General features: G+C 38.3%; 1 protein-coding gene across 2 annotated transcripts in view; it reads left to right on the top strand.

The window, feature by feature from the left end:
* Window positions 1-14,193, top strand: part of SCUBE1 (signal peptide, CUB domain and EGF like domain containing 1) — a 179,564-nt gene that overhangs the window by 113,943 nt on the left and 51,428 nt on the right. For both annotated transcript variants that reach the window (XM_079303780.1, XM_079303779.1), the window contains one exon: window positions 3,570-3,686. In XM_079303780.1, the coding sequence (XP_079159906.1) occupies window positions 3,570-3,686 (117 nt within the window). The remainder of the gene's footprint in view (window positions 1-3,569; window positions 3,687-14,193) is intronic.

Below are 14,193 nucleotides of genomic sequence, written 5' to 3'. Positions count from 1 at the left end.
TGGTAATTATTTCAAAGTTCCAGAACCAGTGCTGAAGGACTAACAGTTGGAGCTTGTGCTTTTTAATTGGATATTTTGATATCCAGAAGGAGTGCATATCACATAGTGCAGTGGGCTAATGTTGAAGCAAGAGTTCCTCTACATTAAAGCATAGCATATTTATAATGATATTTGGTTATTTCTTGTCTGTAGATCCATCGAGCAGATACACCAGGGATTGTTACAGAATTAGGAACTTACACTGAAAAAATTCAATGTAATGTCTCCCAGACTGCCATATATAAATAGGTGTCCTTTTCTTTAGATCCTTGTTTCTGCTTGAATTTCATGGTAGGAATTCAGTAGGGATGTAGATGGGGCTGCAAACATCACTTTAAATTAACAGTAAGGTCTAATTGTTTCAGATTGGTTTTGTCATAATTCAGAAGGAATCTAAACGTCAGCAACATGACCCTGCTTTAGTTGTGTCTTTCAGTTCTTTTTTCTGCTACCTTGTCAGAAAACAAACAAACAAAAATATGCAAAAAACATTTGAAACAAGAAAAAAGGGCTAAAATGTTGAGGTTGTCTTTCACAGAGGAAAAAACCAGCAAAAATTATCTGTAGGATCAGTATCACCATGAAGACTTGATCCAGTTTTTAACATCTGTTCTTTGCCTTCCATAGCTTCTCAAGTGTGATAGAATGGAAATAAGTAATTTGCTTCTGCTCTTGGCTTGAGGCATGAATTTTGTATTTGTGTTTCAAATATATGCTGAGGTTTGGTAGTGGTGAGGGGAGGGATGAGTTGGTGTCACCCCTCTCAGAAGCACAGGTGGTTTCTGAGTACTCACTTTGTGCTGTGTGTAGGTCTCAGCTCCTCCCTTTGATGTACCCTCTTTCCCACATTCTGCTATTCATGTTTGCTTTCTTTTACCGATGTTTTCTCACGACCTTGAGTTAAAGGAATTTCATCAGCACATCTCTCCAATTATCCAAAGTGTGAGAGGTACTGTCACATGTCTTCTTGCTCACTTAGATCTTCATTCTGTTAAGAGTTCATCATGTATGAAAGTCAGAGTTGCTAGGAAGGTTGCAGGGTATTTATCCTTCTTGGTTTGTTTTACTAAATCTGTGTGAAAATAAGAAAAGCTGGCTTGATTCCTTCTATTATACATAGAAATAACTCTTGTTCATTGAATGACCCTTACCCTATAGATCCAGTCATCCATGCCATGGGAAAAAAAAATTGTTGTGTCTATTCATTTTCACTGGATGTCATCCAGAAAGCAGAAATATTGCTGCTTATGTTCATCTTGTGTTGAGGCACTGCAATAAAGGAGTCTTCATATGCCAGAGTTAATCTGCAAACAGAAGATTTACTGCTCTTTGCAGTGCCATGCCAAACGTAACCTTCAGAGCTTTTTCCTGAGTTTTAACCTTAACTCTTTACTCCTGGCCAATCTTTCTGCCCTTAAACTGTGCCCCAGTTAAAAATTTTAAATGACCTGAAATATTCTTCCTACCCTGAAACTTAAAATTCATATTTGATATGTTGGTCCATATCAACACACAGTCACATACAAATGGAAATGGCAGCATGTCGTTTGCAGAATTCTTCAAGCAGAAGTTTCAGCTTATAGTCTATAAAATAGTGTTTCCCAGAGCAGTAGATGAAAATGAGAACTATATTGATTAAACAGTTAGGTTCAGGTCCTGCAAGGTGGGCAAGAACAGCCTGAAAATCAGGAGCTGCAGACTCAGCTCCATTTTGAGAAAGCCTTTCCAGAAAACATGTCAATCCATTTGTTAGCTGTACTTCCCGGCAGTTATATGCAAATCCATTTCTATACTTGTAGCTCTTTCTATACCATGTTATTATATAGCAAACAGACATAAAAATTTAAAATCTATCTGGAGGACCATGTGTGAATGTATATGGGCTCAGAGATGTGCCCCATGCTGTTAATGCATGTGTGCCCCAAATCTGTGTTGCAGTCTGTTCTTAAGTACCAGGAGCTTTTTTCAAAATTGATGGAGAGGCCAGTGTAAAAGAAAAATAAAAACAGTTATACTTCTCTCTTTTTTTTTTTTTTTAAGCATTGAAATCCCTCCAAATGGCCAGTCTAAGTTCACCTTCAGGGCAAAGCACAGGCTACTTTAAAATAAAAATCTTTTAGTGCTAGTCAATAGAAAAATAAAGCCTGTTCTGTTCTGTGTAAATAATTTTTGATCAATGTACTGTTCTAAGGCAATTCCCAATTAGCATATCCTATAGCTGATTGTCAGACCCTGTCCACAGGGTACAATTGTGACACAGGCTGTGAATATTCAGCAATAGGAGTCTGTAAATCTGAGTAAGTAATGACAAAGCCTCTTTAGGGAAAGAGGTGAGCTGAGTAGAATAATGGCAATCTTGGGGGGCAGTGGGGTATTTTAATTTAATCAAATCCAGAGCAACTGAAAAAGATACTATTAAAAGGACTTATTCTCTGAACTAAACACTTTTCAGAAAAATGTACAGTTCAAACTGACGTGCTAAATTGGCATCCTTACATCCAGTCCATTCTGTGGATCAAAGCAAAGTTAATCATTTCCCTTGCCTTTTATCTCTTTTATGGATGTGTTTGTGAGTATGTGTGCATATGCATGTGTACGGTGTGTGCATGTGCATACATGAGTAACACAAAACAATGGCAGCGAGGGAGGGGTTCTTGCTTTTTCTGTAATGAAGTTGGAGATTTTTTTTTTTTTATTTTTTTTTAATCTAGTGGTACCTAACAGTCACTGCCCACTGTAGTAAAAGCTCAGAAGTATTGCAACTTTCTCTTGCCTGTGTTTGCCCAGCCACCCTTCTACATACTACAAGCACTGGGAAATTTCAATGACACAGCTTGGAATGGGTTCAGTGACCTCAATTATGCCCTCCCACCCACTCCAAACTCCTTTCAATTTGCAAAAAGCTTTAAGTGGACAAAACCCAGATGCCTTTTGCTTGTAGTTCAGTAAGAACAGATTGGGCATGTAGATTCTTGTCAAAGTGATATATGTAGTTCATTTTCCATTAACTCTTTCTTAACTAAGGGTTTTAAATTCTCAGTTCCAAGTCTAGCACTCTGCTTTGCTTCCTACTGTTTTTAAAGTTCATTATGCCTACAGCATCATTTAAAAGTGAACCTTGAAATACCTCAGCTAGACATTGACTGATACAAAACAGAATGTTTGGTTCTTCTTTCAAAGGCAATCACTGGTTTTGGTTTTTTTTTTTCCTTTTTAAACTTGTTTCATATATAATAACCCATCCTGTTGTCTAAGAGAGTTGAAAAACACTAACTAAACACACTAAGTCTCCAGTTTGGGAGGAAAAAGAAACCATGACTTGTGGAAATTATTTACCAGTCAAAACCAGTACACGGACCCTGATGACCTTGAGCTTCAGTTGGCTTGCTTAAAACTTAACAAAAACTTAACATTGCTTTTAATCCATTGTAATATTGCCCCAAAGAGGCAGTGCCCTTCCCCTCCCCCAGAGCATTTCACTCCACTGCCTTTCTCCCTCTCTCTCCCTCTGTCTCTCTTTCATTCTGCAGAAACATGTGCTGTCAATAACGGAGGCTGTGATCGGACTTGCAAGGACACGGCGACAGGGGTTCGGTGCAGTTGCCCAGTTGGATTTACCCTGCAGCCCGATGGGAAAACGTGCAAAGGTCAGCCTCTGTTTGCTTTGCAATGCATCATTTGCTTTCAGCAGGTCCAGTACAAGATGTAAATATTCAGTTATTTCATCAATACTTCTGAAGTCGAGGCGATACTGGTATAGTGGTTGCAATTAAGTTCGTTCGTTTTCTCCTTCCCTAATTTTTATGTATTTACCTGGTTCAGTTGGTTTGGTTTTTTTTTTTTATTTATTGGAGGGGTTTTATTACTGCAAAGAAATGAGATGCAGAGGTCAAACTGTTTCAAGCTGAGCAGAGATTTAGAGGAACAACTGGGGGCTGCAAAAAGCCTTTAGTTTCAAAGGATATTCTGATACCTTTGTAAAACCTCATTCTTCTAATGGTGCCTGCATTTATCTATTCAGAAAGAGAGTTACAATTGTCAAGCAATGCTTTGTTACCTGTGGATAATCAACTGCTTATTACTAAGTGAAGCCAGGTATTGCTCAGAAAAAAAAACTTGCTCATTTCTGCACCTTCAAAAGATAAATAGCCAGCTACAAAGAAAAACCAAAATAACATTTACAAATTCAGGGATATGAAACCACACAGCTGATGCTCAGGTTTTACTGCTCCAAAGGCAGCATGGGAACCTTGCTATTCTTTCATGTGTGTTAAAGCTGAGGTCAGGGGAAAAGGGGGCAGAAAAGAGCATCTGATAGCACTGTCAGCACAGGGACAGCTCTCACATGTCCCCACACAGTCACACTTTGATGGCACATGAGGAGATTTGGGTACATGTTGGAAGGACCAGGACACCCATCAACCATTTTTCCATTTTTCCATTTTCCCACTTTCCTGTGTATTCCTTTTGAGCTTCTTTGCAAAAGAGTTGGAGATGGAGATCCAGGAGGACATGGCATAAATTCATGTCACAGAGAATATTTTTCATCACTCAGTGACTTAGCTTAAGTTGACCTAACTTGCTAAGAAATTATTGTGACTTTTTTTTCCTTCAAATTAACCAAAAATGCCAGAATATCTTCAGTCCAAGGCTTGATGTTGCTTAAAATAGTAAAACCCACAAAAATAAACAGAAAATGTGTGGTTTCCTCTTGCTCCAGGCTGAAAAATCCCAGTGCTTGGGCATGATCCTGTTAGTATTTATAGAAATAACAGTCCATTTGCCTGTTTATTTGAAAATAAAACATTTAAGCTGCCATTGCACACAATGTTAATAGTTAAGGGTGAGCACACATCAAAACTGAGTCATCTTACTTCAAGCCACATAAAAATAAATCTTCATTTTTACCAGCAGACTAGCTAAGCCATAGCAGAACAGTAACAGTGATTCCACCAAGTGCTTAAAAAGGAGGCATTTTAATAATGTAACATACACCTAGGCTTGATCATAACGTTTATTATTGAAACTCTGTCATGAAAGAGTCATTCTAAATTTAGACACTTGGCCAGAGAACCAACATGAAACAATATTTATATAATAATCAAGACTATAATTATTCCTACAGACAAAATGAAATATTCTACTGATCCTCAAACCAAATACCTTAGCTCTAAGCTCTTACACATTTTGCTTTTTCCCCTTTTATATGAGTAGAAAATATAAGAAACAGAATCTGTATTTTTATGATGCTGCTGATTCCTTGTTACTTTCTTAAAATAAGCAGCAACTGGAAATTAACATAGATGGTTTAATAAAGTAACAAACCATTTCTTTCTAACCTTTATTGACATTTTAGGAAACACTCTTTTTCATAAAATGGTAAAATATACGTTTTGAATTTAATTTAATTAATAAAATTTATCTTATGTATTGCACTGTGAGATTTCTGGGCTAGATCCTGCTCTCCTGAGGCTGATTTTCCCTTTAAACCTGTGCACAAAGGATCCTGCACTTAAACTGACCAGTGAAGTTTCTTGCACAGCTTTTTGCAGGCAGCCCTTAATCAAAGGGGATGCTCTGTAGGATTTGCATCTCCTGAAGGCAAAACTTTTTGGTGAAATGACAGTGGCTGGTAGGTAAAACCTGGAAAAGATCAGGCAGGAGAAAGTCAGTGTGCACATAATCCTTCCTCTGCATTCTCTAGAAAAGAAAAGAAGAGAGTGATCAGTACAAGTTTGCTCCCTGGACTTTTTTTCCTCTTTACTCTCCTTGATTGGACTGGCCCCCAGTTTCTCATATATCCAGTTCCCTGGTTTTTTTATATCTGTGTGGCAAGAGCAAGGGATTATCTCTTGGATGCCCTTTAAAGCATCTTCAGGGATCATGGAGCTGTCACATCCTGTCTTTCTTGGGCACAGTTTTCAAGCCCATGGAGTGTCACAGCATGTCCAAGTGAGGTTTCTCAGAGAACATCATTTTAAGGGAAGTTATGTTTCTAAATATAGAAGAAAAATATGCCATAGTGTGTTAAGGGAAAGGAGAGATGTAGGGCATGTGAGAAATGCTGAGAGAAACTGGAAGGAGAACTAATATATTAACTGAAAAATGCAATTGTGGGTTGAGCAAAATGATTAATGTGTTTAGGTTTAATTTAGCAAATAATGTTGACCAAAAATAATGTTTTTATTGGAAAGCCTGTGATTATTTTTTTTTTAGTCCATTTTGGCATCTTCCTCTCTAAGCCATTCTACATAGTGCACCTACTGCATGAAATTATGTAGATGCTTAGATTCAAGAGGCTTAAATAAGACTCAAAGAAACATCTGAACTTTCGGGTATTGCAAAGTGGATGTAGGGTGATTTATTAATGTGCAATTCTAGCTCACTTATAGGTGATTTCCTCAATAATATGCTTTTGCTATACTGGTAATTCATTGAAATCTGTTGACACATTTTTTCCTTATTTTTTAATCAATTTTTAATTTTTATTAAAAAAAAAACTGAAATAAAAATACTATTTTTCTCAATAACAAAAATTTCTAGGTATTCTGTTCAGCAACCAGGACTCTAATCAGTTTTAGGCCTTGTGTAGACAAGTAATGGGATAAAAGTTTACTGTCCAAAATATCCACAGGATTTTGTTTAGTAGTGGGGAATTACATTAATAGTTTAGTATAGAAAAAAAGCAAGTATGCATAAAAAAGGAAAGACAAGTTCTTAAAAGAGTGTATGCAGATATGCTTGATTGCCAAAATGTGGCATGTAGGAAGACTGCTGTCCACTGTTGTGAAGGATTGCTTTGCCTTCTAGAAACTGGAAAAACCTTTCTTATCTTTGATTTAAAATCTCTGATTTCTCTGTTACATACATTACTCACCTGGTCTTGCAGTGAAATAAGAGCAAAAGTGTTGTCTGTGCTCTAGTTAGAATGATCTTCAGATGTATTAATGGTGCTTAGATAGAAGTTCATTAACCTTTTACTGTCTTCTAAAAGTCAGTCTTGAACTCAAGTCTTCCCTCAGTTGGCCTGGTACACATTGGAGAATACTCCTTTGCTTTTCTGTCAGCTTGGCTCTTAATAAGCCAAACCACAGAGGTTTTTGACAGCTAAGAGAAGAGACATTCCAGGCAGAAAAGGTTCCATATTTTCCCTCTAATTAATGCTATTTAATTTCTACTGCCATTTTAACTGGGTGATGCCAGCTTGATGCTCAGTTCATTTGATGCTGTCAATTATTGTGCTACACATGAGGAAGCAACATAGGTGACTTCCTTGAATGCCTACCAAGTTATCTCACAGAATTGAGCCAACTCAGACAGAAAGGGAGACTGAAGTTTAAAAATTGTAGGGGCCTGGGATTTTTATTGCTCATTGACTCCTACCCAGCTTTTAATATCCTCTGTGTTGTGCATATCAGGGGTTATGTGGTCCTCAGCTGCCTTGTTGGTTGATTTTTGTGCATTTTTCCTGCTGAGTGACCTTTTCATGGATCCAGCTCCATTCTGCCCTCAGTTAGAAGATTGATCAGCTCAGCATTTTAATTACACTGAATACAGCTCAGATAACTGGTAATGCAGGTGGCACATTTGCAGAAGGCTTGTAGGGTTGAAGAGGAGTAAAGTCAGACTAGATTAGACTTAGCAAACACTTCTGAAGATTGTTTGAATCCATCTGCCAAACTGGATCAAAAAATAAAGAGCTCACCTTCCCAAGGGCAGCTACAGGAGATGAGCTGAGCCAGGGAGAATTCTTCTCTCAGGACTTACAGGACAGAAGGACTAAGAATGATGGCAAAAGATGATGTGTGAGAGAGACAGGGACTTTCCTTTGTGGCTTCTCTAAGAAGTGAATTAGAGCAAGAGGAAGGGCCACAAGCTTCTAGTATGGTGTAAAATGTATGACCACATGTATGATATAGATACCCTGGGACTTTACAAAATGTGCCCCTAGGCACTCTTGTGCCAAAATGAAGCAACTTCTCAGCACTCTGCACTAGACATAGAGGAACTGTGCAGGCTGCAGCCCTTGCTGAGCTCCTAGAGTCAATGGCACAGCAAATGAAATTTTGAAGCAGGAGAAACTGGATTTCCAAGGGTCATTGAGCAAGAGTAACTATCTCAACTATGACTTTTCCATGAACATCCATAAAGTGCTATCTCACTTTGCAATGTAATAGCAAGATGTAGATTATTTTGTTCAGTTGCTGTTTTGCATCATTTCACCCATCATTTGATTTGCATCTTGTGATCCACCCTTAATGGGAAGGAGCCTGACAACAGGATTTTGGGATAGTCAGCTGGGCTGGAATGTCAGGGGCTTTAGTAGCAATGTGATATTACAAATTCAGTGTGCAGGAATAGGTGTGTGCCAAGGCCAGGGGACCCCAAGCCGTATGTTTAGGAGGCAGAAAGTTCCCTTGCCATCCCCACCTGGAGCTGGAGCATTTTCCTGGCCCCTCTCAGTGCTCTGGCATATTTGACTAGAGCAGTGTTACACTGGGGTTATGTGCCTGCATGGCAAACATTTCTCCTTCCTGCTGTCTCATTGTCATGGTGACCCAGCAATGGGGTGGGCTCTGCACTTCCTCCAAACAGGCCCCCATCCTTCAGCATTCAGACCTAGCAAAGAAATGTGGCACTTAGAGCTTAAATACTTGCAGTGGGAGTATCAGGAATGCCTGAGTGGTGAATGATCTGTCCAGTAACTCAGCTCTGAAATTTCCTTTATCATTAAGCAATCTAGAAAAAAAAAAAAATTAAAAAACAGGAGCATAGAGACTAATAAAAAATTCAGTCAGAGAACTGCATCAAAGTTTATCTGAAATAAAAGGGAAATTTAGCATTGGCTGTGCTAGCTTGATATAGTAATTGTGTTTTTTTATCTTGCTTAATTGCAGCCTGTTACAGCAGGAAAATGTGTTTTAAATCAGTTTTGGGTACACAAAAAATGAAACCCTGAAAGTGAATTAAAATTTGAAAATTGAATTGTTTCCATGAGAAAAGAGTTCTTTAGAGAATGAGTTTCAATGAAACAAAGTATGTCATGTTTTGTTAAATATGAACTGAAAGGTTTCATTAAATTAAATGCTTTAAATTAATGCTTGACATCAGTTTGGTATAAGATTATGACTCAGATGCTGAAGGCTTTCCTCTCTTTTCATTCAGAACACACTAACACTGAGTGAAAAAGCTCACAGTGAACACTTTAGCTGGCCAATTTGGCTTCATTTCCCGGCTGCAGAGTATCTGTGAGCAGTTATGATTTCCTCCATACTTCCATTAATCAAAATTACTTAAAATTTGTTTTAGCTTTTTTTTTTTTTTCTCCAAATTGGATTAAATTGATTTAGCACTTAGAATTGCATCTTGTCAGTCTCAATTTATATGAAACTGAAAATGTTTCCTCTTTTTTTAAAAGAGAGCACAGGTTATTTTTACTGTTTATTATTAGTCAGATATAGGTGTTAATCTCATACATCCACTATTAGCTTGCCTGAATTATGATAATACTTTTATTTCACTGTGATTGATTAGGTAAATTTCAGAGAGGTATGGTTTTTTTTCATTTGTTGCCTAAATGCAATGTTTTTGCTGTTGGAGTACCTTTGATCAATTCAGGTTTTGTTTGATCAATTTTACCTTTTTTTTTTTACATGTAAGGAAATATTAGACAGTAAAATATAACCCAGTGCAAAAAAAATCTCTAAAATGTGTGCCTCAGTTAAATTTACACTAAGGCAGATAAAACTTTGATGGCTTATATGACCACATTTCTCATAACAATAAGAAATTGTCATTCTCTCTGAATGCCTTTGGAGTCAGGACTGTAAGGCTGGAACAGGCCTTCTAAACTAGATGTATCTGACCTAAAAGAAAAATAAAAGACAAGCCCAAATGATTTCATGTGAATGAACTTTTTTTTTTTTTTCTTAGTTTTAAAGTGATCTCACTGAAAGTAGTCACCCAAATACAAAGCTTTCCTCGGTTGAATTCATTCACACACATCAGCATTTTAAATGGAAAATAATTTAAATTATCTCCTGAAGAACTTAAACTTTAATATTTAGAGGCAAATCTGTTCATAGCTATTCCTATAGATTACTCCTGCTTTGATTGCTCAGCTTCTTTCTGTGCACCTCCCATGAGCAGTGTGTGCAATTCCTGTGATCCTCCACACAGTGAAAGGAGTATCAGTGGCCTTAGAGCAGGTCCTGGAGTTTGCAAAGAGAGTTTTTTCCAGCTCACCTTTCTCTAGCAACATGATTTTTTTTTTTTCAATCAATGTGAAGATGTCAGTTCAGCTCCTTTCACATAGACACAAAAGATTTTTGAGGAATGTAAGCATTATGAGCCATTAGGAAAAAAAAATTTAAAAAAACAAAAAAAACAAAAAAAACCAGGAAAAACATGCATGCAAATGTTGTGAGAGTATAAACTCAAATGAAAGAAGTTGCTGACAGTCATCACCTCCTCTGCAGTCAAGAGTGCTGTGGTACCAGCAAATGCCAGCATAAATGTCAACTTCAAAATTACAAGCAGCACTGGGTTTTTGAAGAGGATGTCTGGCAAAGCCAGAAAGGGCAGAGACCTGCTTGTCTTATTCCCTTTTCTTCTGATTACATTTTCCTTGATCATTGCACCATGCCCATCTGCTTACATTTCTTATCTTTGAGAGAATTTAGTTGGTTAATGGAGTGATTATACTTTTACATTTGATTCTGGTTCATAATGTCAGTGCTTCATGACAGAGAAATGTGGTGTATAGCACATTAAATTTTGTAACATTCTGCTGAAAGAGTGCCTTGGATTCATAGCTTGGTTTGGAAAGGTGAATATGGGAAATGGTCCCTTAGCCTTACCTTAGTCAAAGGTACAGTGACAGGGAGTGAGGGCTGATTTTTCTTTAAGCTGATGAGCAGCATCTCTCTGCTTGCTGCACATAAATGAAGGTGCCTGGGCTGGACCACTCTGGGATATCCCAGAGATGAAGTGTGCATGTTGCTTAGAATCTGTCAAAAGTACCTAGGGAAAAGACAGGATTGCTCTCAGCCTACTTCAACTTACTCTGCTGGGAAAAAAATGCCCAACTTTGCAAGTAGAATGAGACTGAGATACACTGAGTGCTTAGACTCTATGAAGAAGCTGACCAAGCACATAAACCACTTTAACCATGATCCTTAGGAGTGGCAAGCAGTACAAATGTTTTGAGGTCATAAGTCAGATACACTTCTGACTTTTTAGGGGAAAATTTTTCAGACATTGCAGAAAACTGAATGCTCATGGGATTTCAAGTCAAGAACCTCAATGGAAAAGGCAGTGAAAATTGATGTTTCATTTTTAAAACAGAGTTTGTCATCCTCAGGCCTTTGTGTAGGCTCCACCTTCTGTGACTCTTCATTTATCCCCAAAGCCACTGTTGTCCCCACTGTGGATACCCAAGTAGAATCTCTGTCCTCCCTCCTATGCATCAACCCTCAGGGGGCATCAAATTCGATTTTGCACTTCACACCTTTTACTTGTCTCAGGAATTCCTCGGTGAACAGTGTTCTAGAATATAGTCAGAAGAATAGGTGACCCCAAGGGAAAATCAGCACATCAGCCTTTGGTAATTCCTGATGTGATTAGAGCTTTTACATCATATGGCTCAGCTACCTCCTATTTGTACAAGCTTAAAGAGATGTGCACTGGGAAATAGCATGGGACAGCTGGCACCCTCTGAAATCATATCTTATAGCAGTAACATGCTCCTAAGGACATGGAAGGAGTTTAATCCCAACCTGTAGGGTACCCACTTCACTTGCCTTGGCAGTAGTCCTTCCACTTCCCCTCAGAGTCTAACAAGGAATACAGTGCCTCTCCTTGAGCTCAATAATAGAAGTTAAATATAAGAAAAAGTATTAATATGGTGGTGTAAAGAGGCCTGTGTTGTCCATTCAGATGTGGAAGTCAGTGCAGGACAAATTCTCAGTCCCTCTCTGGTTTTCTTCAGCGTTCCTCCCTCTGAAAAACATTCTACCTCAGAGGAATCAGAGTGCCCTGATTTTTTTTCAGTGGCAGGCCAAAGCCAAATGATTTTGTCAAATGATTTTGGCAAAACTGTCTGAAGTCAGGGGGTAGAGTTTTAGAAGTTAGCTATTAAAGTAGGTATTGTCTTTTAGCAACTCTCAGGTGTTTACTGCAGTGGTTCATTTTGAGCCATTCCTCCCCCCTCCCTTGACAGCTTTCTCATCAACTTAAACCAAGAATAAACTTCCCAATAATCAAATCAGATCTAGTTTCCATCATTCATTATAACCATTGTACTTCTATCAGATTCCTTGCACAACTCTGCTTTCAAGCTGCAGCACCTTACCCTCCCAGTGTTTGCCACTAGAAATAAGTGTGTGTTCAAAAATAAGCATCATTTGAGTTTGCTTCTCTGTACCTGCAAGAAAAGAGCTATCAGAAAATAGATCAGGTGTAATCACAATAGGTGTATCAAAACAAAGAATATCTTTGCCCTCTTCATGCTGATCATAAGGTGAATACAAATATTGTGGCTGAGGTCTGTCTTTTATCCTAAAAACAAGGAAAAAAAAAATATAAAATCCTCTTATGTCTTAGCATGGACAGAGGGCCATCTTTGCTTTGCATGAGAAGCTGGTGCCTAAAATACTTCATGAAGATGAGACTGATGTCAAGAATGATAGCAGTGAAAATGTGTGTTCTGCAGTAATTATATTAGTGCTTTTAGGAGGAACAAAAACAAACATTAATTGAAAATAATAATTTTCTATATACGTGGTGCACAGATTTATTGTGCAATTAAATATTCCATTAAAATAGCCTGACTTTCTTAAAATTACCTGCAGACTAACCAGTTCTGACCCTTATCCAGTACTTCTGCACAGTTATAAGGTTTTGAGACCACATGCCATTTTCAGGAAGCAAACAGGCAGATTTGTATGAATCCCAAACTGCTCAACTGATTTACAGAAATCGGCAGATTTTTTTTGAAAAATGTTGCAGCAGCTAGATCACTCTTTCTCTTCCCCTTCCCAATACTCTGCTTTTTCTGACAAAACCATATGATTAAAAAAACAGAGGCATTTGTGACAAACACAATCAAAGGCAGCCAGTGGGTGATTTCATGCTGTGAAACAATAGATGTGTCTGCCCAACCAAAGAAAAAGTAACAAAACTAGCATTAAATGAGAAAAAAATCAGGAATTTTATCATGAAAACAGTGGTCCTGTTCAGGGAAGCTTTTGGCACATGAATCAACCCCTACAAGCTGCAGAGATAACAGGTAGGCTTGTAGCTGGTGAAAGAAGAAAACACAAAGAAAACTTATTTGCTAGAAATTACAAGTGTAAGACTAAAGCTAAAAGGGAATATTAAACTACAGAGGCAGTTTTGAGGTTTGATAGGACTCTGAGATGCAAAACTATGTGTCCAGAATAAACCATCATAAAGATCAGAGGGAAAACTGAGTAACCAGTGGGAGAACAATATTCAAATTCAGCTTATCAGAAGAGATGCTTGTTTTAGAAGAGGTGGGTAAGACTCTCACGTTGGAGGAGAGCACGAGTTCCCAGGTAGCTACAAAAGCATTTTCAAAATAACTACTTAAATGTGGATTAAAGCAAACATTAAGACTTTTTGCTGAGGCTGCAGTCATTTTATGCTATTCCATTGATGTTGTCCAGGTCTCAAGACAAAGAACATCCAAGATCAATCCAATGGGAGGGAAACAGCTCAGCATCCAGCAGGCAGCTGGAGCAGCTCAGGAGAAAGCTCTGTGTCAAGTCCAGTGGGAGAGCCACAAACATCTGGGCCAGCACTGCTGCCCTGGAAACAGCTGCTTCAAGACTTGCTGAGGCTGGGGAGTGACTCAAAATTGAGTTTCTAATTTTTCCCCACTTTTTTCAGAGCAAACAGGGAGTTGGCTGTGGTTGGTGTGTGATAAGGGTGGTGATAGAGGATGGGACTGAGGAGAAGGCTCAGAAGAGTTCATGGTAAAGCCCTAAGTAGGGGAAGAGGTGTTGGAGAGGGAAAAAGCTGCTGGTTACCAGCAGAAAATGAGTGAATGAATGGGGCTTGAGAGAAGAAAAGATGGAAGACTCTTGGTGGTAAGTGGTGACAGTGGTCAGAAGTCTAGTGTGGCAATCAGAA

The sequence above is a fragment of the Erithacus rubecula genome (assembly GCF_903797595.1).
Source record: "Erithacus rubecula genome assembly, chromosome: 4".
Classification (NCBI taxonomy): domain Eukaryota; kingdom Metazoa; phylum Chordata; class Aves; order Passeriformes; family Muscicapidae; genus Erithacus; species Erithacus rubecula.
This window is presented reverse-complemented; position numbering and strand designations above follow the sequence as displayed.